The following is a 23,957-nucleotide window of genomic DNA, read 5'->3' on the forward strand; positions in this document are numbered from 1 at the left end:
TTGGTAGTTTGACCAAGGCCAAAACTAAACTGGAATAATGGAAGAGTTATATGAGAGATGTGTAAGTGAAGGTAAGTTATAGATAACTTCTCTAAGAAATTTGGCTATTAATGGGAAGAGACAGAAGGAATATGAGTTTAGACAGATTTATACTGGTTGTTGTCATTGTTGCTTTTAATATGGAAAGGGACTTAAACATGATAAATGCTAGGAATGATTCATTTGAGAGAGTGAGGTTGAATATCCATGAGGGAGAAGAGACAATAATGTAAGTTTCCTAAGTAGTTGGGATGGAAGTGATCCAAAGCAAATTAATAGAAACCTGTATGAGACACAGCTTGATGTCATAATGATTAATAAGGACTTTGTGATACTTATGCTAGCATAAGGAAATATTTCCTTCTTTGATAAATTTATACCTCTTATGTAGGTATAAATATACCTCTTATGTAAGCATATAGGATGAAGAGCAGACTTTTCTGAGCCCTTCAGTTTTCAGTTATTATTTCCTTTAGTTTTCAATCTATTTATTCAACAACTATGAAATTAGTGTTTTGTTTACAAGCCTAGAATGCTTTAAGAACAACAAAATCATTTTCAGAGACTTGACACAATAGTACTTTATTTTTCACTTATCCAACTGCCTGGTACAAATACAAGTGGGAGTTGCAAATGACAGAGGTTTGGCTCTGCACAGTTTTTTTAGGGATCTAGGCTTCTGGTGATTTACTCTGTGTAACACATAGCTTCCCAAGTCACATTTAATGTCAACATGAAAGGCTGCACATGGGAGGGTTTTATGAGCCAGGTATAGAAATGGCACATGTCACTTCCACTCACATTGGAAGTAATGGCTAGAAATTTAATAATACCCAACTCAAAGAAGGCTGGAAAATTGCCTGGCTATGTGTTCAGGACAGAAGGAATCAGGTTTGGTGAAAAATAACTGGTATCAAGCATAAGCACTATTATGTTCTACACACTTTGCTGGGGCATTCAATGATGAGCAAAGAGCAGTCAATGATGAACAGAGATGACATTTAATAATAAACAGTGCCCTCATGGGCTTACAGTCCAGCAGCAAATACAAGTATTAAATAGGCATTTCCAAACATGATATCCATTACAAAAGGGGATGAAAGCGTGTTATAGGAATCCATATCAGGGAACCTGAGGATTGAAAAAGAAAATGAATCTTACCACATATATGATCACATGTTTTAGCATTTGTAATTTGAGTTTCTTGGTTAAGACTGTTGTCATATCCTGTTGAAGATGAAACCTATTAACCCTTGGTAATAGCCCCTCAGAAGCAAAAATGCCTGATTCCCATGCCTAAGTCAGATTGCTTTCCTGGTCTCAAAGTCCCTGTTCCATACTACACAAAGCCCCAAATAAAGCATGGTCCTGAAGATTCCCTCACTTTCCAGCTACGAGTCACACTCAAAAGGCCAATGTTATCTTCAACACCTGCCATTCCATACTTCCCATCGTAACTGCTGGCTCCCTAACCTCGCTGCCTATCAGAATCACCTATGGAACTTTTAAAAATAAATAACTTGCAATAAGCCCTATGCAGACTTTCTGAATAAGAATCTTCCATAATGGTGAACCTAGAAATCACTTCTCCTTCCAAGACACAGGTAATTGGCAATTGGACCAGGACAATAAGCAATAGCTAGTGGGATTAAAGCCATGAGTTCTGTTGCCAGGAAATTCCTAAATACAACACTGGATGAGTGAGAAGAAATTAAATACCTCCTCTAGAAAATGTAAGACTCTGGAAATCTCTAACCCATGATCCTGTTGGTCTCTTTAACAGTTCTTCCACATCATGTGAGATTGGGCATGAAGTCTTTTTTTTTTTTAATTTTTATACTTGTATGACCCCATTTAATTCACTGATCCCCACTGAACATCAATTTTCCCATGGCTACAATGAGGCTACTAATAATATCTTTGCCTAATTAAAGGGTTGATAAGAAAATTAAATAGGAAAAACAGTGTCCATACGCTGTGAAAACTCTCAGAACAGTCTGTCAACTTTCATTAACGTAGGTAAATGTACTCTTTTCAAGGCTTTACTTCCAATCTTCCCCTTAAGTGCTAGTGTCCAGAGGAAAAATTATTTCTTCTCTGTAGAAGTCATTTTGAAGACAGTCTTTTTCTGAGATCCAATGTGGTTGGGAGTTCTGAAGAGGAAGTTATAGTTTTAAACTAGATTATCTCATTTTATTATATTCTGTGTTTATTTTTCTTTTGCCGTGCCTAGGCCTTTGGCAAATGTTCTCTACATGTACCATTCTATCTCAGAATGCTGTAAACCATCAGTAGAAGCAGTTTAGATTTGGACTGCATGGTAAAATGAAAAGTAATAACCATCCAACCACAACCTAGTCAGGGTATTAATAATTATATGTAGCAAGAAAACAAAGAAGAAAATAATATTGAAAAAAATGGAGATTCCCCAACCAGTTTCATATTTGAAGGATCTGAGTTGTATTTTTATTAAGGAAATTTTTTTTCTGAATACTGTCTTCCAAAATGTTGACATTAAAATCTGAATCAGAGGACTCTGAATGGAAAAGAAGTTTGATCACTGACACCTAGGGCTCTGAAGCATGTGTGGCCACATGGAAAAGTCGAAGGATGCGCTGTCGAATCTCCTTTGTCTTCACTCCATAGACAATTGGGTTGAGCACAGGAGGAACCAGCAGATAGATATTGGCCAAGATGACGGGCAGGGGAGAGTCACGCCGCTTGCTAAAGCGATGCACCATAGACAATCCAATGAAAGGTACATAGAATACGAACACAGCACACACATGAGAGACACAAGTGCCAAATGCCTTGGCCTGGGCTTCACGTGTCAAGCCCAATACAGTCTTAAGAATAAGCAGATATGAGAAGGAGATGAGAAGTGAGTCCAGGCCAATGGCAGAGATGATGACGATAAGGCCATAGACAACATTGACCCGGATATCATCACAGGCCAGCTTCATGACATCTTGGTGTAGGCAGTAGGAATGGGAAAGGATATTGGAGCGGCAGAAGGGCAGCTGCTTGATGAAGACAGGAAGGGGTGCCATCAGTGCAGCCCCCCGCACCACAGCAGCCACACCAATTTTGGTGACACGAGGCAATGTAAGTACTGTGGCATGGCGCAGTGGGTGACAGATGGCCACATAGCGGTCAAAAGCCATGGCCAGCAGTACTGTGGATTCCATGCCAGATAAGGAGTGGATGGCAAACATCTGTAGCAGACAAGCATCAAACTGGATGGTAGTGGAATTGAACCAGAAGATGGCCAGCATTTTGGGCATGGATGAGGTGGAGATGAGGATGTCAATGCCTGAAAGCATGCAAAGAAATATATACATGGGCTCATGCAGGCTGTGCTCAGTCCGCACAATGTAGATGATTGTCAAGTTACCTAGCACGGCAATAAGGTAGAGAGAGCACAATGGGAAGGCCAACCAGAACTGAGCCTCTTCCAAACCAGGGAGGCCTATTAGGATGAAGTATGTAGCACTAGATTCATTGCCATTGGGATCCACCATCATGAAGAAGCTGAACTGTGACCAGCACCAGGCAGGTAGAGGCTGGAATGCAAAGATAAGCCATTGTCAGATCCATAAGAATCCCAATACCTAACACCTCACTCTATCCTGACGTCCTGTTCTCTAACTCAAACTCTAATTCCATTTCTTATGCAAATTCTAATCATATTCTAAATGCAATCTCACATAATCTAACATAATTCAAGAACCAGACACAAATTCATCCAGTCCTACTTACTAACCCCATCTGTATTGTTAATCCTGACAGCAAGTGAAAGACTAAGACAAAAATTTTAAGCATATTCCAAATCATTTAGTTCTCCAAAGAAAGGATACTGGCTGAATATAAAAGAATCTTAGGTGATAAAAATATCTCACCATTTCCCCTATCCTAGCTTACCTTTATGCTTCCCTATGCTTAATACTAACTGCAATTCTAAGCATATCATTAGACTATCTTTAAGAAAAAATTCCAGTCCAAGTGTAACAACACTAGTAGTAACAGATTAATATTGAAACCTAACCCCATCATTAATCTAATGATCTCCCCAATTCTAAACTTAACCCTAACTTTAACATAACTTAATATTTGACCTTTTAATAACCATTTCAATCTTAAAGATCAAATTGTTGATATTCAAGTCACAATTCATATTCTATTATGATAAACTGTAATCCAATAAAAAACTGACACTAAATTAATCCTGAAGTCTAACTCTACATTACCTTCTTTTCCAAATGACCACCAAAAGCTTTACACTTGTCCAGACTACTCTGTTTATTTCAAATAAAGAATGATGGCTATAGTGGATACCATTGGTGTCCCAGCCAGACCCCATTCACAAAGCCAATGTAACCATCTCCCATCTGCACTGAGCATTGAGTGCTAAGGGCTCACAGCTCCCCTTCTTTCCAGAGGATTGTCCTAGGTCAAATGGGAGGCACCTCACCCAGAAAGGTTACACTGTGCCCCCATGATGCACATCTAGAGGCCAGTGGCTGCCTGACATAAGGGTTACCAAAGGCGAGCCCCATTGCCTCTGGGTGCAACAAACACTTTGAGGCAATTTGTACTTCAGAGTTTCCCAACGAACCAGCCTGAGGCTTGTCTCCAGCTGATATCACAGCCCTGCTTAGCTTTCTTCCCCTGCCTTACCAGGATTCCCTCCTTCTTCTTCTCATGGCCATGTACTCCCTCAATATGTCATTTGGACAAGAACCCCCACCTCAGGCTCTGCTTCTAGGAGACCCACCCAATCTAAGAAAGTGAGATTGATACAATTAGAATACTAACCCTGAGGGGTGATGGCATTAGAAGCACTGGAGGCATAATCAATCCTATAGCAGAATTCAGCCTGCAAACGAACTGAATCTGACTACAAAAATGATTTGATATTACTGAGGTGGAAAATGTCAGACTTGGGTCATCTCAGATTGTATGTCTCTGTTAAGAGTGAACTGATTCCCTCCCTCCCTCCTTTTCTTTCCTCCATCTACAAATATTCATGTGCTCCTACTATAGAGTAGCTCTTATCTTAAATGCTTGAAACCAGAAGTGTTTCCGATTTGGGATTTTTTTGGGGGGGAATATTTGCATTATACATACCCAGATCAACATCCCTAAGGCAAAAATCCGAAATTTGAAATACTCCAGTGAGCATTCTCTTTGAGCATCATGTTGGTGCTCCAAAAGTTTCAGATTTTGGAGCATTTCAGATTTTGGAGCATTTCAGATTTTGGATGTTTGGATTAGGGATACTCAACCTGTATTTATTAGATCATGTGTATTGTAGTTTTTATATAGATTTGGCCCTTGAATGTTTGAGAGCTGGGGTAGGGGTTTCTGCACGGATTACCAGAAAGCAGCTGAGTATAAGTCAGAATTCATGGCCAGCATCAGGAGAGGTCCCATGGGTTCAGGGTGTGTCACAAATCTTTGTACCAGCATCAAGCGGTCACCCAGAGGTTTCCTCAGACCAGACAGAAATTAGTGGGAAAACAATGGGAGCATGAATAGTAGAACAGAGGGTGAGAGAGTTTAATTCAATCTGCTGGGAAGGGAAGGTTTAAGGCAGAGAAACCATATTTAACCTAGAACTTCAGGCAAAGGGCCAAAGTCATCAACGTCCCTTCTCGCTGCTGCAGCTTCTCTGCAGCATGTGGCACCGGGAGCAGTTTCCTCCTTCTTAGAGCTTCTCCCTCTCCTTCCTGCTGTTCCTCAGCTCTCTCTAATCACTAATTATTGGTTTCGTTTCTGGATTTTCACTCTCCTCTCCAAAATTGTATCTTCGGTGCTCTTCCTGTTCTACATTCTCTTCCTGGGCCATCTCATCCCCTTCAGTAAATCCATTTTTGTTGTACAAACAATTGATCCCCAAACCTATTTAATGAACCCTGAATTCTCTTTTGTAATCCAGATTCATAATTCTGAAGACTTACTAAAAGGGTTCACCTAATCATCTTTCAAGCACATCAAACTCTCCATGTTCAAAAAACAAACTCTTTCAGAGGCAGTATTATATAGCCATTGAAACTATGATCTTTGAACTCTTACATTCTAAACCCAGTCTAAAACCTCTAGAGCTGTGTGATCTGCGGTAAATCATTTAACCTTTCTAAGCCTCAGCATCCTCATCATTAAAATGATTATAAGAGTCCCTGGCTAATAGGGGGTCAATGTGAAGATTAAATGAGATGATAAATGTAAAGCACTTAACACAATACCTCACACATAGTAAGTATGCAAAAAATAATATCTGTTGCTGTTAACCATTTTCCTCCAGTGTTTCTTTTTTTCTGTTATGGTGGCCTGAACCATCATACAAACCAGGTTCTCTGATCCTGACTGCCACGTCTCTATGGTAACCTTCCTCATCCACAAAGTCCCAACAATCTAATCAGATGAAACCAGCTCGCTCCCTATTATTTTTAAAAATACCCTTGAAACTCCAAATTGATTCTAGAATAAAGACTAAACTTCTTATGACATGGCTAAAGGTCTGTCTTTCACCACCCGGGCCTGGGTTCCTCCCTCACCACTCCTCACCATGATCCCTATGATCTAGCCACGTTGGAGTTCATGCTATTTCACAAATATAGCCTTGATTCCCATGACTCTGTGTCTTTCCGTCTTTTTTTACTTCTCATCCCCTTGTCAAGAAAAACTGTGCCTCCGAGATCTTCCTCCTTGACTTCCCGCACTCATTGTTCACATCCTGGCTTACTGTCTCTCTCCTATACTACTTCTCCTAAGCCTCTTTTACCTAAGCATAATTAAATGCTTACTGTTCTGTGCTCAAAAAGAACATTATTTAGGTCTTTTTAAAGTATTTACCCTCTTGATAAGAGTAACTATAATTATTGCTATATTTTCCCCTGAATTATGAGCTCCTGAACACCAGGAACCTTATTATATTTATTAATTGTTTAGTTAATGCTTTGGAAGATGAAAATGAGTTTTATCAACAGGAGAGTCTCTTAGTATATATCTAGTGAGGGTAACACAGCCAAGAGCATAGTTAAGACTGCCTGTTATCCATACTAGAGAGACTTTTGAGAAGGATGAGATGATGTTTGGAAGGTCAGTGCAGAGTAATCTTAATTTTGTAAAAATAATCTTTAGGGTCAAACAGAAAAGTCTTTCTTACCCGAGGAGCCAGAGGGCCAGAGAAATATATATTAAAAAAAAAGAGCAGCTGCAAGGTCTTGGTCCTAATAAATGCAAAGTGGACATGCAGCACAATTTGTGCCTACGAGCAGGATAGACATAAGATCCCTCACCTGGAAACACTGGCAAGAAGGTTCTGGTACTCCAGAGGGTCAGATATCCATGCTATCCATCAGTTTTACATGAATAGATATGGCAGAGCAGGTTGATACTCAGGATTAAAAAAATGTGCTGTCTTAGGAAACACACTGGGAAAGAACTCTGGCTGGGCATATGCAACACTATTGCCTATGAAGGTAAAGTGATGTGGTGAGCAGAATCCTGGGGCTTAGAACACAAGTCTTTGCGCTAAATAAATGCAGTGAATAATAATAACTGCATAGTGCTGCTGTGAAATTGTATGAGATAAGGCATGTCTAAAGGAATTGTCAAAACCAAATCGGAGTACACATAGTGCATTGTTTTCCACAAAAATGGGCAACAAGGTCTCTGAAAATGTATGAAATTGCATATACTTTTCAATTCCCCAAATTTGTCACCTTAATCACCACTCGGCCTCTATGTACACACTCATACACACACATATTTACTAGCAGTCAATTTCTCACAATAGCAAGACTGGGCACTGATACAAAGATACCAGAAATCAACAAAAGGAAGATTCAGCTCGCCTGGGAGGGAGGTGCCTAGGCAGTATAAAATGGGCAGCTATCGCTGGGGCTAAAATATCAGCCTGGACCCCAGAAGACTACAGCAGGAGAGAAATGAACGGATGGAGAAGGAGCCAGCCAGAGAGCTCAAGTGCCACCGTTCAGACTGGCCGGCCCTGAAGTGTCCCAATGTTCAACAGTCCCTCCACAAGACAGGCAGAGGGACCAGATGACTTCCAGATGGCCTTCCAGCTTGAGCAGCTGTTAGTAATTAAAACTCAGTGAGATGGTTTTGAGTTCTGGAGGAACTTGGAACTAAATTATTTTGAAAATAAGGCACAATCAAGAAAAAATAAACTAACAAAGCATTTTTTTTTTTTTTTTAGAAAGCCCACACACTGCTCTAATCCCCAAGGAAGAGCCCTGTGCTGAGATTTTCTGTGAATAAGTTGAACTATCTTAGCAAGTTCCAGGAATGTTTCTTCAGGAACTATGAAGGACATCTTAACCTTTTCTCAGGAATAGGGGAACAGGAGCTCCCAACTGTAAAGACTGGAAATCCAAGTGGAGGCCTTCAGCCCTCTCCCTTCCTTCCCCCGGGCTTCAGAACTCTGTCTCCTAATGCCAGCCCAGCCCCCCTCACCAGCCCATCCTCACATTCTTCCCTAGAACTCTTTCTCATAGACCCATGAAAAAGCAGTCAGAGAGATAAACCAGACAGCAGGAGAGAAATGAAGGGATGGAGAGGGAACCAGCCAGAGGGCCCAAGTGCCACCCTTCAGACTGGCCAGCCCTGAAGCATCCCAATGTTCCACAGTCCCTCCACGAGACAGGCAGAGGGACCAGATGACTTCCAGATGGCCTTCCAGCTTGAGCAGCTGTTCATAATTAGAACTTAGTGAGATGGTACTCCAAAGGTGTACCATTAGCCTATTAGCCCTATCTCTTCTGACCCAAGAGAACAATGAGGTCACCTTTAACCCTGATTTTGTTGTTTTTATAATATGAACATAGATTATTGAGCACCTACAAAATGACAGAAACTATACAGTGCCATCTGTATAAATATTATCTCTAATCTGGGAACAGCTCTGCAGAAGGTGAGGGTGTTTAATTCAATCTGCTGGGAAGGGAAAGTTTAAGGCAGAGAAACTGATTTAACCTAGAACTTCAGGCAAAGGGGCCAAAGTCATCAACATCCCTTCTTGCTGCACCATGGATCCTCTCTATATTATGGGTGAGTACTATGGATCCTTTCTATATTATGGGTGAGAAAACTGAGGCTCCAAGACATTAAATAACATAACCAAAGTTTAACAGGTGACTGGCAATGCAGAAACTTAACCTAGATAGTCTCATACCAAGGCCTATACACTTTCCCTCATTCTAGGCTGCCTTTAATTTTGCCACACCTTCTGAAAGCTAATAAAATCCACCCAAAAGGCAAGGTATAAGAAGGGCTTGGTAAGTAGCACAGCTGCCCTGGGTATACTCTTAGAAGGGAAACCAAGAGGGCTGCAAAGAAGACTCTTCTGCACTGGAACTTGGGACACTCACCTCCTCTTTCAGCCCTAATTCCAAAGGCTGTGACATGGGTAGGCCCCACAATGGAGATTAAAAGGCTTGTCCTCTACCAAGTATTTCCTTATTATCTAATTAGAGCCTCTCATCCACCTGTCAAGCAGATATCATTAATCCCATTTGACAGATAAGGATGTTGAGGGTTAGTTAGAGCCCTTAGTGCTAAATTCATTGCTTTACAATATGCCAAGCTACTGCCCTACCCCTCTCCATGTCTCCTTAAGAAGGGACTTCGCTTTGTAAGCACTATTTCAATATTAATCTCTCAGGAATCCAACACTGACGAACCATGAGTCCAGAGGCCCCTCTTGGACTCAGGACACATGACCAGCTCTCCCCACTTAGGTTCAGTGTGGAAGGAGAACATGGAGGAGATTCATTGTCACTGTCATTATCTGGGCTAAACACACAGAATGTTTCATGCCCAGAGCAATGGAGTGGGGGCCTCTGGCGCTGCTGTCAGCCTCTGGGAATATTTAGAAAAGAATGTCCTTGGAGAGAAGCCCAGACATACCTGGGAGCCTCTGGCTCCTCGTCCCAGGCACAGAGAGGGAAGGCAGACCTCAGGCGCAATGCTGTGGCTGGCAAGGACTGAAGGAGCTTGTCACTTGATTCTTAAATAGAGTCCCTTCCCTAACACTTAGTGAGGGTAGTAGCCCCAGAATTACTTCCACTCAAATTATCTGCATCCACTGTGCCCCACACCTTACTTGTATTTAATAAAGCAGATGAACCCTTACAAGGTGTTGGCCACTCTTCTTAAAATGGCCAAGATGAAAATGGAAAGATGAGAGAGAGCAATTTCTAACTTCCAAAAAGCAAAGTGAGCCCTCACCCCACCCTGCTCACTCAAGTCAGCCTGACCACCTAAAATCACCCCTAGGCAGAGTTCCTAGGTTTCAGGTCTCTGCTCCTCCACTTCCTGAGTAGGACCAGATAAGTGTTCTAAAGATCTGCAAAGCTGTGCCTAGTTACCAGTTCCTTTTAGAGCTACTCTGGCTGCAAGCAAATGTAAGGCAAGGGAAATGCCCAAAGTGGGATTTTGATCAGTGTATTCATTTTTTCAACAATCATTGATGGACTTCTGTGCCAGACTCTGCTGAGTACCAGAGATATCGTTCCAGCCTTCCAAGGATGGGGAGAAATTGAGACAAATATGCAGCCATCACAGCACATTATGATAAATTCTGGGACAAGGGTAAGCAAAAGGGCCTCAGAAGCAAAGACAACAATAGCTCAGCAAGCTTTTTAGGCTCCAAGGGCTTCCCTGAGGAGATGACATTTAAGTCATGGTGATGGCAGGACCTGCTGCAGGCAGGTAATGGGGCAGCTGCACAGGCAGTTAATGGGGTGGGGCACAGCAGCATTCAGTTAGACAACAAAAACATATTGAGTGTCAAAAACTGGAGATGAAACAGTAGATAAATCAGACAAGATGATGGCTTTTAGGGAGCTCATATAACATGAGGCCAATAATGAGAAGTAAACAAAATTTCAGATGAAGATAAGGGCATGAAAGAAAGACAGAGTGATAGGGCAGAGGAAGATGGGTGCAGGACACTCATACTGGAGACAGGGGTCAGAAAAATCCTCTCTTAAGGATGTGACATGTGATGAGAAAACACTAGCCATTCTAAGATCCAGGGAAAGTGCATTCCAACCGTGGGAGACAGCAAGAGAAAAGGGTCCCCCAGCAAGAATGATATTGGGGGATTCATGGAACAAAAGGAAGGTCAAGGTGGCCAGAGCATCAAGAGCACAAGAGAGTTTGAGAAGATGAGGTGAGAGGAGGGCAAGGACCTCATCAGGTAAGAGTTTCTTGCAGGGTATGGCAAGGAGCTTTGGTTTAATTCTGAGTGACTTGGGGGAATTTCAGCAACAGACCTGATCTAGTTTGTTTTTAAAAATACATCCTGGCTAATACAAAGAGCCAGAGAGAAAGAGAACAGACCTTGTTCGGAATGCTGAAAGTGACTTAGTGTAGCTAGAGTAAAGAGTACAAGGCAAGGGGTGCTGCCGTGTGGACACTAATCTACTTTTTAAATGGGCTGAAGACTGAACCCTGATCTAGACACAGACCAAGCTAAGATCGGAGCCCCAGGAAGATTACTAAGTCCCAGTCTCAGCCACAGCCTGACTCCTGATGTACAGCATAGAATGAACCCAACCTCACTCAGAGCCCCACTTCCACCCCAGCTGCAGCCTCATCCCCAGTCATAGACTGAGCTTCAACCACGTTCGCCCTGTTCACACACCAAACCCCAACCCAACCCCAATGCAGCCCCAGTCTAACCCCAGCCCAGCCTGTCCTCTGTCCTCATTCACATCAGCCCCTGCCAGCCTCTAGATGGGCATACTAGTAAACTAATCACTGAAAAACTGCTTGAAAACTACCCTTAGGCTACCTCCAACACCCACATGCTTCTGTTCATCACACAAACATAGAGATCACTAAGGCTGCCTGTCCTTTGAGTCAGGGGCTTCCTACACATCTCCCACTTCTGGTTCTTCACAGCCTGGCTTCTCATGCACTCAGCAAGTCTAACAGGAGACCCCTAGCTGCAAGTAACCCATGCACCTAGACATGCCCCTGGCCTCCTGCACTCACCTCAACTGTATGGAAGGAACGTGTGACCCCCTTTGTCCAGTCTTCCTCCAGAAGAGGTCTGGCAGGCTGCACTGAAATACAGCCTCTCTGTCTCCGCCTACTCCCTTGGACCTCCCTGGTCAGGGTTATTTATTCTCTGCCTTACCCCCTCCCTCCTTCTGCTTCTTCCTGCAGGGTGGGGCAGAATGCTGTCCAAAGGATACATCAGCAGGTACCCCTCACTAGCCCACTGCAGTTCTGGACTGCTTCTCAGCTTCTGTGCCCTGGGAGGATATGCCTGGGGGTATGGGGAGGAGAGGCAATGGGGAAAGGGGTCTCTAGAGTCCTCCCCTAATGGGCTGCTGGGATCCTCATGCGAACTCCCAATGTGAAGTTAGATAGGAAAAGTGAGTAGAAAAAAGCTAAAAGAAACTCATTAGTGTAGTCTTCGTGACGGTCTTTATCCAAGTCTCTTCTCAGGTTTATCAAACTCAAACAGGAGAATGGCATAGGAAGTTTGCAGAGACACTCCACGGTTAAGTGTCAGCCCATTTCCATCCTGAAGTGTTCTTTCTGTCCTGCCTTCTCTCCTTTGGGGGACACTGTTTAGGTCCTTGCTGAGCGTGCAATTCACTGGGTCCATCCTCCTTTTCCCAAAGCCCTAGGGCTACATCTTTTTTTTTGTCTCCCAGGCTCTGGTCCCTGTGTCTGGCTAACTTATAACCAAGGTCCCCAGGGACAGTGCCTCTGCCATCCACTCTCTGGCCTTGGATTACTGAACTTCTGGCTGAGGACAGAGAACGTGGTTTCTTTAACCCTCCCTACCCCCAACACCAGCCATGTAAGACCAATGACATCTGGTTTCTCTCTTAAGGGCAAAAATAGTCAGAGAACATTTTAGAGAGTTAGAGAACAATTTGAATGTAAAACTAAATATCTTGTATTTTGAAATAAGTAAAAACTACATCTATAAATAGAACAACATGATTTTTAGTTGGTCTCCCCTTATTTTTTACTGATCAGTTTCACAACTGTAAGTTTTAAATCCAGAACACAGGACATGCTAAATCAAGCTATGCTAAAATAGATAATGGCAAATCAGACCATTCTAACTCAGACCACATCAAAATTACTGGTGACAACAGTTTCTGGTGCCTACAGAGCATGCAGCCTGACACTTGCTATCAGAACCCTGGAGCCATCTCTGCTGCCTCCATTAACCTCATTAACTTAGACATGGCAAAGACTTTAAAAAATACCAAAGGGACTTCTACTTCCATCCAATATGGAGTAACAGTGAGACATGTGGAAGGACAGTGAGACATGAGATAAGGTGAATAATGAGGTGACTGCTACAGTTTTTTCAGCTTCCTGCCTTAAGGGAGTTTCCATGCGGCAACGGAAGGGAGACTGACTGGCTTCCCCTCCACCCTTGCTTTCCCAGAGGGATTAGGAGAAACTCCCTACAACTAAGGCTTTTTTTTTTTTTTTTTTTTTGAGACAGAGTCTCGCTCTGTCACCAGGCTGGAGTGCAGTGGCATGATCTTAGCTCACTGCAACCTCTACCTCCTGGGTTCAAGTGATTCTCCTGCCTCAGCCTCCCAACTAGCCGGGACTACAGGCACGCGCGACCACACCCGACTAATTGTTGTATTTTTAGTAGAGATGGGGAACCGAGGCCTTTTATACATGTTTGGCAGACAAGCCAAAAAGGGAAGGGAGAGGTGAGGATACCATGACCTGCTATTGAGGCAGGAGGGCAGGGTTTAGGGAGGCCAGTGTCTCAGATAGCAGAGGTAGGAAAGGTAGGAAGAGGTAACAAAAGCCATTGAAATCCTTGTGTTCACGATGAAGAAGGTGTGGTCTGGCCTGTGAAAAGGTGGAGCAAGGAAGCACCATGTTTCCTTTCATTCCCACAGACTGAGCTATCACCCAGGCTGACCCCAGGCCGAGAAACTGGGCATCTTAGAGTCATGTCACTCAACTTTGGAAATTATTTCTGCTGCTCACAGCCAGACTTCTTCAATCTCCCTCCTCCATTCCAAGATACATACAGACACCACAGGTCAATCAATGCTCAGAAATACAGATGCTGTTCCCACTCCTGTGTCACATACACACCAAACACACAAAGAAAGTTTGCCTTAAAACATATATACCAGACGTATGCACGAAAATACCATCAGCACCAACAATATGCACACAGAATTCAGACATACATTTCACCGACTTACAACTGATAACACATATACTGCACAAAATGGTTTTACATCACAAATGTTATGCACAGTAGACATATGCCCAAACACGCTAAAAGATACAGGCATCCCAATACTACACATTCCACACACTCATGCACCACATTCACATATTACAAATATGAAGAAAAGGTAGAGGCAGCATTCTTACCAGATACACATAAAGGTACTGCCCACCATACAGATACAGACAGCAGCATTCTCACATAGACACATATCATATACCAACTAACAGATACCACAGAAATACAAATGCACAATCAGAGACATGACTCATGAAACATACACGTGCCAGGACATAGCTACCACACTCACTAGGACACAGCCAGTACGTATTCCATGTGTGCACCCTCTCTCTCACATATACACACACTGAAAAGCACATGTGTCCACATAAACACACCCACACATTCACACCCACAACCAGAATACATGGCACCCTTATGGACAAATAGTCATATAGAACCACACAGATGCAAATTGGCAGATTTGTGAAATCTGCCAACACATCCTCCTGCATACAGAAACTTCCACATCGCATGTGAGCTGCCTCTTGTCGTGTTGCTGTCTCTACAGTTACTATTCCCCAAATACCTTCATTAACCCCTGATTATGGCTGGGTAACCACTTTAGGGTATTTGCAATAACTTTTATAGACCATGCAAATTCACCAACATGGGTACATGGGGGCAAGAACATTAAAATCATACTTCAAGACTGGAATGAACCATGAGGTGTGATCTTTACAGCCTCCCCATGTCAAAACTAGATGTATTTTCTAGCTGAGAGAGAAGGAGAAGGCAAGACCACCATAGCAGAGGGACTAGTGCAGTCATTCTCCAGGATGTCCAGACAGGGTCATAAGTTCAGTACTGACACATTCCTGGAGATAGAATACATGATCTACTTAAATTGCTGGAAGAAGACAGCACAATAGGTTTGATGCTTTAATCACCAAGGCATTCAATAAGATCCTAATATTCCCATCTTCCATAGTAGTAGTAGAAGTGAGACACTAAGGTGTCTCACTTGCCACCTTGTGAGAACATACGGAGGACCCTTGAACGGATCTCTTTGGTCTTGGCTCCATAGACAAGGGGGTTGACTACGGGTGGTAGCAGCAAGTAGGTATTAGCCATAACCACATGGAGCAGGGAGGTGGGACCACCCAGCCTATGCACCACCGAGAGCCCAATGAGGGGTACACAGAAGACCAGAACAGCACAGAGGTGGGAGATGCAGGTGTTGAAAGCCTTGAGTGCTGCCCCCCGAGAGGACAGCTCCAAAACAGCCCACAGGATGAGGATATATGAGAAGCCAATGAAGAGAGAGTCCACACCCATGACTGAGAGGATGATGAAGAGTCCATAAACTACATTGACCCTGGTGTCAGTACAGGACAGCTTCATAATATCTTGGTGCAGACAGAAGGAGTGTGTGACAGTATGTGTTCGGCAGTAGGACAACCGCTTCAGGATGAAGTGCAATGGGAAGAAAAATACAAACCCCCTGGTCAGGGCAGCTAGTCCAATCTTGGCCACAGTACACCCTGTCAGCACAGAAGCATGGCGCAATGGGTGGCAAATGGCCACAAAGCGGTCAAAAGCCATGGCCAGCAGGACAGCTGACTCCATGGCTGACAGAGCATGGATAAGGAACATCTGGGCCAGGCAAATGTTGAACTCGATCTCCTGGATGCCCATCAGGAAAAGACTGGCCATCTTGGGCATGGTGATAGAGGAAAGGACTAGGTCAACGGTGGAAAGCATGGCCAGGAAGAGGTACATGGGCTCATGCAGACGCCTCTCCACATGAATGATGAGGACAATGGTCAGGTTACCCAGGGTGGCCAAGGCATACATAAAACACAGTGGGAAAGCCAGCCAAAAGTGTATGGTAGGCCCCAGGCCAGGGATACCCACCAGAAGGAAGTATGCTGGGTGGACCAGAGTTCTATTTGAAGTGGCTATGACAGGGACCAAGAGCTGGGGCTTCTGCATCCCAAATCCAGGGTCTAGGAAAGGGAAAAGTAGAAACATCATTTAGTTGTGGCTCAGAGGAGAGAAAGGACTAATGAGGAAAAGGCATTGGAGTGGTGACAGTAACAAACAGGACTAAGTCATCCTAGTAATTCTGAACCCTAGTCTCTCTCTGCTCTGATTCTCCTTATATACAACTTCCTGAACATCTTGAGCCTTATCCTGACCCTCCAAGTCCCCAGTGCTGCACAAGCAGATTCTATTACTGTCCCATGAATCTCAGTGTGTGAAGACCCACTCATAAAACATGTAAGACAGTCCTGCATCTTCAGAGCTGATGTTGCTGCCCAGGGCACTGCTCTTAGCCTTTTCCCATCAGAGTAGACTTGCAGGATTGCTCAGAATGGTCCACACTAACCAGCTCTTCTGATGTATGCTGGGGTTAGGGTGGGTCTGGGTTCATATTTAGAGGCTCAGTCTATAGCTGCCTTTAAGACCTACTATAATCTAATTTAAGATAGGGAGCAGGGGCTCAGTCTGGGATGAGATTTCAAGAGAGGTTTGTGTTTAGGCCTGAATACCATTTCTCAAACTTTCCTGATAGAAACATCTAAAGTAATTGAAAACACCATCCCTCCAGGTCCTGCTCCAGGCCCAGAAAATCAGAATTGCCAGGGCAGGGTTTTGGAAATCTTTTTAAAAAACAATAAGCCCTGCTGGGTACAGTGGCTCACACCTGTAATCCCAGCACTTTGGGAGGCCGAGGTGGGCGGACCACAAGGTCAGGGGTTCGAGACCAGCCAGGCCAACATGGTGAAACCCTGCTTCTATTAAAAATGCAAAAGTTAGCCAGGTGTGGTGGAGCGCACCTGTAATCTCAGCTACTCAGGAGGCTGAGGCAGGAGAATCGTTTGAACCTGGGCGGCAGAGGCTGCAGTGAGCCGAGATCACCCCCACTGCATTCCAGCCTGGGTGACACAGCGAGACTCCAACTCAAAAAACAAAACAAAACAAACAAACAAAAAACAATAAGCCCCTTTCCCCTAGGAAATTTGTGCTTTAAGTCAGAGAACTTTGGGGAAAGTTGTTCTGGTGTTCTTGGGGGCAGGGAGGTGAATGAAGAGGGACTATCATTTCCATTTCCAGCTCCCAAACGAACAATAAACAGCATCTGCCATCAGGATCTCTCAAGCCCCAGGTGAGAGTCAGTCCCAGCTTATGCTCAGCAAGAGGTGCATGTCATGGAAATTAGATGCAGCTGAGACATGAACAGAAAATCAGCCAGTGCTGCTGCTGTTACTCCATAGTGTTCACAGGCACACTCCTTCCTCCACCTACTCTCCCTGGTGATCACACAACGTCCCAGGCTCAACTTCTTTCTCTCCACAGGCCACACTGTTCTAAGCCTGTGTCCTGAGATTCAGCCATATAACCTACCGCCTCCTTGATATTTCTACCTGGATAGCCTATGGGCCTCCCACTCATCTTGCCTCTAACAGGGACCCCTTCCAAACCTGTTCCTGATCTCAGAGAATGCTACTGCATTCATTGAGGACCCACATCACCCAAGTCAGGGCAGCTGGTCTCATCTTGACCCCTCTCCTCTTTCACCCCCACATGCAATTCAACTTTTCCAATTAATTATTGGGGCCGTTCCTCTTAATACACCTCCTCCCAACTTCATCATATTATCCACTCTGCCCTGATTATAAAAAGAGCCTTCCAACTTACCTCCCTGCCTCCAAACCTAGTCTATTCCAAACCACCTTCCACACCACTGCCATCTAAACAGCAAAACTGGACACCTCGGGCTCCTGCTGAGCAAGTTAGGAGTGATTCCCATAGCCTTCCAGATAAAGTGAGAACTGGTAACTCCACAGTATGCAGACAAGGCCCTTCACAGTGTTCCTCTAACTCAACTTTCCAGCCCAGCTTCAGTTTCCTTCTTCATCACCAATCACCACCAACACCACCACCACCACAACACACACGTGCACATACACACACGTACACACTCACACACATTTTTTTCCTGGTAAAGTAATTCCCCTTGCCTTGCTTAAGTGAAGAGTAGGAGGCAGGAACTGAGGAGTCCTGTCCTGGGACAAAGATAGGCAAAGCTTGGAACGGGTCTCACAGGCTTGAAGAAATTCCTCTGTGTAGGAACAAGGTCCAGGAACCGGGATACTGTGATCTGGAAAAGGTGTACACTGAAAGACCTCTCCAAGCAGCCAAACTGACTGATCAAGTCCCGGCTTCCTTATGCAATGAGCCTTCTTTGCCTGTCTCTGCGCACCTTCCCGTTGCCTAACCTCCCTGGGCTGAGCCTGGTACACTCACCACCAATGCTTCCCCAGCGCATGGAGGCCGCCCAATTATAGCTTCTCTGGGGCCCCTCAGGAGTGTGTGGAGTGATGGAGAGTGAACGAGTAGGGTCTCCCTGGCACTGACGCTCTGCTCAGACGCCCAAGGAAAGCTGAGCCCTGACTCCTGCCCAAAGGGACTGAGCTCTGTCACTATCCCTCTGAGCCCAGCTCAAGAGACTAGAGGGAGGCTGTGTCGCGGGGTGGAAAGGAGAAGAGGAATAACGGGGCTAGAAGAGATGACCTGCTGGAATGGAGGGGTGGGCACTCAGCAGAAAGCACGCAGGGATACCGCTCCGAACATACTAGCTACCCAAGGGGATCGAAGCTGTGTCAGGGACTCTCGCTTCTTCATGCTGCCACCTTGTGGTCGCATAGGGGATCTTCAGCCCCGTGGCCGTCCCTGAGCAATGGCTCTGAGGATGATGCCTTTAAGAACCAAGGACCCAACTGACTCTAGCATCTGAGCTCTTTCCACTACTCTACCCTGCCCCTTAGCTCTCCCTCTCACCCTCTCAAGCCCACCCTTTCTTCCTTGGGTCTCTAATCATAGATGTCCTGTCCCTCCAGAAATGAGACCGTGTGGCATATTTGTTTGAACATGGGGCTCTAGAAGGAAACAGACTTGGGTCCGCCCATTTATTAATAGTATGACTACTATAAGCATTTAATGTGAAAGCATTTAATGTGAAAAACAAAATGAGATACTAGCAAGTCTCCAGTGAATGTATGTGTTCATTATTATTAGTCAAAACAACTGGAACAGCCAAGGACGTGGAAATCCAGTAGACAGTGCCACAAAAGAGAGAAGAAAAAATATATTGAGAAGGAAGATTGGTCAGCAGTTCAGAAAGCTGCTGAGAGATCAAGCAGTGAAAAGACTGAAATCAAAGGTCACTGGCTACCTGGATAACAGGGTGGGGGATGGAATCTTGAATGCAGCAGTGTGAGGAGTGTATTAGGAAGAGATAAAGAGAGTAGATGTAGACAACCCTTTTAAGATATTTGTACGTGAACAGAGGAGTGAAATGGACAATACTGGGAGGATTTATAGCTCCACAGAGATTTTAAAATGTGTATTTTGGAACTAGAAGAGACTAAATGTCAACAGGATGGAGTTGGCAGAGAGGCTCCTTGTCCTTTACTCCTCACATTACTGGTAGCTATGGCCCAGGAAGACAATCTGTCTTCCCCCTCTATATAGTAACTATGAGTAATCTTACTTTGTCCAATAGCTTTCATCACCCAAGCAGGCCAGACCAATCTCCTAAACTCCAAATATGGTAAAGTCTATTGGACATAGGTGTCCTTCAGGCACCTCAAACTCAACACGTAACTCATTATTTCTAAGCTCATTGATTTCATTATCAACTAAGCTCTTCATCTCTGGTCTTCAATCTGAACCCCGCTCCCTGTCTGTTTTATGTTCCCTGTCATATAAATCACTCTGTTGGCCATGTCAAAAATTTAGAAGTCATCATCCCTGCCTTCTCCCCATCTCTCTCTCACCTTCCTCTCCAACCACATCCAATCAGTCACCGAGTTCTCTTTATTTTATCTACTAGATATCTATTTTGTAAGTCTGATTATCTTTCCCCATCTTTTTTGCCTTTTCTGCATTCCAAGCCAAGACAATCTTTTGCCTAGATCATCAGAATAACTTGTTCACTGGTCAGACTCACTGAAGAACTTTCCTACCAATCTGTTGTCTATGCTGTGGCCAGTGTGATTTTCCAAACACAACTCAGTTCATGGAAATTCTCCATTGCCTTTAGAATGCTGAGGGATTTCTTGAGATCCATTTTTCAGGGAGCCAGGCAGGTCACACAAGTCTAGGAAGTCAAAAGGAAATCAAAGGCAGAGGACTAGAGCCACTTGGGTGAGCATGACTAGCCCTAATTTCTTAGTTCCTCTGGAGTGCATTCTGGAGTGCACTCTGAAGCACAAGGACTTCTGTGACCCGGAAACTTTAACAAAAATGTGGCTCATTTTCTTTTGCACAAGGACATGACCTTTTTACTAGACCTCTGCAAGCATTGCAAAATAAACCCAGCTCTTTTAGCAATCATATCGGCAGATCCAAAAGAGAATAATTCTCCAAAATTAGAGAAGCAACTTCCAGGGGAACTATCTGAGGATCCCATTTATTTGGGGCCCCTTCAAGTTCCCTTCTCATTACAAGATCTTAGACAAATAAAGGGAGACTTAGGTCAATGTTCTCACGACCCTGATAGGTATATAGAAGCTTTCCAAAATTTAACTTAGGTATTTGACTTCTCATGGAGGGATGTTATGCTGCTCCTAAGCCAAATCCTAACCACAGCTGAGAAGCAGGCAATTCTGTAGGCAGCAGAGAAATTTGGAGATAAGCAATATGTCTTCTATAGCAGGCCTAAAAGGAAAAGAGAAAATAGGAATGGTGAAGAAATAAGGGAAACACCATTTCCAATAGGAAGAGAGGCAGTACCTCTTGACAACTCTAATTGGAACTCCTAGACTTTTCTATGGTGTTTTTCCTACTTTCACAGTTTAAAATGTCTCTTTTATAATGTTCTTCCAACCTGGGAAAAGTTAATTTCCCCAAACCTTAAAATGCTTGGCTTAGAGTTGAGCTAGGGGGAAGGGAACATAGAAGCCTGACATGCCAGCAAAAGGGTAAAAGATTTTTTAACTTTTGGCTTCTCTCTCCCTATGAACACTGGCAAAAGGGATAATAAGTATTATTGTTTATATTCTCTGTAAAGTTTTAATTAATGAAAAAGAATTTGTGAGGTTAGTCTTAAGCCATAGCCAATCTGGTATGCTTTGTGTGTCTTTCTGTATGGTTCTGTCAAAAGAAAGGGTACCTTAGATTAGAATGCAGGCCCAGGACCCCATAAGCCTGCTGCTCAAGCCAGCCCAACAACATAATCAGTAACAAACTTGACTACAGGCCTCCATCTTGTTTTGGGTCCTTGGGAACATGACCTGGAACCACATGGCAATACTTTGTTTTAGTCTCCACCATTTTATAATGGTGGTTGTCTTCTTGTGCTAAGTCAGTTCCTGGGTGAGGACCACACAATCAGATAAGCCATTTTGTCAATCTAGGTGGTGCCAGCTGATCCATCAAGAGCAGGGTTTACAAAATATACTAAGGACTAATTTTGAGAGCAGTTAAGGGAGGGTCAGAATCTTGTAGCCTCAGCTCTGTGACTCCTAGGCCATGGTTTCTAATCTTATGGCTAGTTTCTTGGTCTGTTCCCCAGGCAAGAGGTAAGCATATCTTAAGAAGGGGCTGTTACCATCTTTGTTTTAGACTATAAACTATAAACCCAGCTCCTCCCAAAGTTGGTTTGGCCTATGCCCAGGGATAGGCAAGGATAGCTTGGGAATTGGAATCAAAATGGAGTTGGTTGGGTCAGATCTCTTCCACTGTCTCAGTCACAATTTTGCAATGATAGTTTCAAAAGCTGCCTATCACCCCTTTGAAAACACCATGTACACTTGAGGTTAAGTCATAACCTAATTAAGGCTTGTTGGTTTCACCTGTGAGATTACTTTTTGTAACGTTCAAAAGCTGAAAATTTTAATTGCTTCGCATGGCTAAACTCTAGTAACTAGAGATTTAAAAGGATTTTCTTAAAAAGCTCTCAGCTTAATTAAAAGTGGATATTCAAGTTATAGGTATATTTAAAAGGCCTTTAGGTTTTTCTCTTCTTGGATCTTGTCTTTCTGGAAAAAGTTTTTTTTTTCTTCTCAGTCAACTGAATTATTTTTCTCCATTTTTTGTCTTGCCACTCTTAATGCACACATGAGAGGCCCTAAGATAACTTCTGGTAGCATGGAACTACGAGGCACCACAGACCCCGTTTTGGGGGAAAAAAAAAAAAAACCCTGTTTTCCTCATGAAACTGCAGGAATTAAAAGCAGATAGTTTAATCTGTAAGAAGTAAAGATAGTCTTAAGGATTATTGGTAAAATGCAAGTGTCATCAAAATGCAAATAAGTGGTCTAAATCATTCAACTTAGATACTAGGTTTGCTAAATGGTTCGAGGTTGTATACTGCCTGCTTTACAGTTAGGTGAAGCACATGGAGTTAGAATCTGGAAAGAGACAAGCCTTATCTGCACTTCTGTCTGGGTCCTAAGCTCCACACATGGTACATCATTAAAATAGCTTACTAACCAGGTTTTTCACCAAAAGTAAAGGTTGCTAAGAGTTAACAGAGCAACATGATCACTAAATAGTTTTATATGAAAGGCATATAAAAATAGTAAAATGTGTTTTTAGTAAAAGATTATAGGAAAGCATGGAAATGTTAATTTTGCCCAGGGATGAAGGGTTATATTAAATTTGATAAGATAGAGCTAGAGGTTTAAGCAAGTTATAGAAAGATTGTAAAAATTAATCTTGCAAAAGTGTGTAAACATTAATTCAAAAGGATATTTTGAATATATGGTCTTTTCATAAACTGAGCATCAAAATAAAAGCACAGCAAGGTTGTCTTAAGATGCTTATCTGGCCTTTAGCAAAAGGGTTATAAAAGGTTTGTAAAGATTTCACCTCATGGTCAAATTGGTTAAGCTTAGATGAAATCATCTATAAGGTTTCATTTAAACAAATTGGGGCTGGGCATAGTGGCTCACGCCTCTGATCCCAGCACTTTGGGAGGCCAATGCGGACAGATCACTTGAGGTCAGGAGTTCAAGGCCAGCCTGGCCAACATGGTGAAACCCCATCTCTACTACAAATACAAAATTAGCTGGGCTTGGTGTTGCACACCTGTACTCCCAGCTACTTGGGAGGCTGAGGCAGGAGAATCACTTGAACCCAGGAGGCAGAAGTTGCAGTGAGCCGAGATAGTGCCTCTGCACTCCAGCCTGGGTGACAGAGCAAGACTCTGTCCCAAAAAAATAAAAAATAAATAAAATTGGGTTAACATTAATAAACTAATGCAAGGGTAAAATATGGCTTTAAACAGGATTTTCATGTAATAGTAATGCTACTAAAAGTTTTTTGCCTTTCGAGTCATCATTTTGGCAAAATAAATAATTTCTAGCATTCTGGAATTCTACTTCATAACATCTGGTGTTTTAAACCTCTAGCATTTAACAGACATCCCAAAATCAAACCTCAAGTTTCAAAATTGTCTTTCCTGCTGCCTGGCTTTCTGGATGGTTCAGAGGGCCCCTGAAACATCCATAGAAGAGGTAAACAGCATTATTTGACATGTTTAGTCACATGAGATTTCCAAAATGATGTCCAGTCTTCTTTAAGTCATATTTTGGTGAATAATACTAATATATGTTCCAAAATTGTATGAGATTTC

General features: G+C 43.3%; 2 protein-coding genes across 2 annotated transcripts; both read right to left on the bottom strand.

Moving 5' to 3' along the window:
• Nucleotides 1-594: 594 nt before the first annotated feature.
• Nucleotides 595-12,115, bottom strand: LOC100451254 (olfactory receptor 51E1). The gene is made up of 2 exons (XM_002822152.4): nucleotides 12,067-12,115; nucleotides 595-3,602 (listed from the first exon to the last, which is right to left on the bottom strand). The coding sequence occupies exon 2, from the start codon at nucleotides 3,561-3,563 to the stop codon at nucleotides 2,607-2,609; it is 957 nt and encodes a 318-aa protein (XP_002822198.2). The 5' UTR covers nucleotides 3,564-3,602; nucleotides 12,067-12,115; the 3' UTR covers nucleotides 595-2,606.
• A 922-nt stretch (nucleotides 12,116-13,037) lies between these two features.
• LOC100451632 (olfactory receptor 51D1) lies at nucleotides 13,038-18,612 on the bottom strand. The gene is made up of 2 exons (XM_054526195.1): nucleotides 18,337-18,612; nucleotides 13,038-16,317 (listed from the first exon to the last, which is right to left on the bottom strand). The coding sequence occupies exon 2, from the start codon at nucleotides 16,301-16,303 to the stop codon at nucleotides 15,329-15,331; it is 975 nt and encodes a 324-aa protein (XP_054382170.1). The 5' UTR covers nucleotides 16,304-16,317; nucleotides 18,337-18,612; the 3' UTR covers nucleotides 13,038-15,328.
• Nucleotides 18,613-23,957: the final 5,345 nt, after the last annotated feature.

This window comes from Pongo abelii, chromosome 9 (genome assembly GCF_028885655.2).
Source record: "Pongo abelii isolate AG06213 chromosome 9, NHGRI_mPonAbe1-v2.0_pri, whole genome shotgun sequence".
In the NCBI taxonomy this organism is placed as follows: Eukaryota; Metazoa; Chordata; class Mammalia; order Primates; family Hominidae; genus Pongo; species Pongo abelii.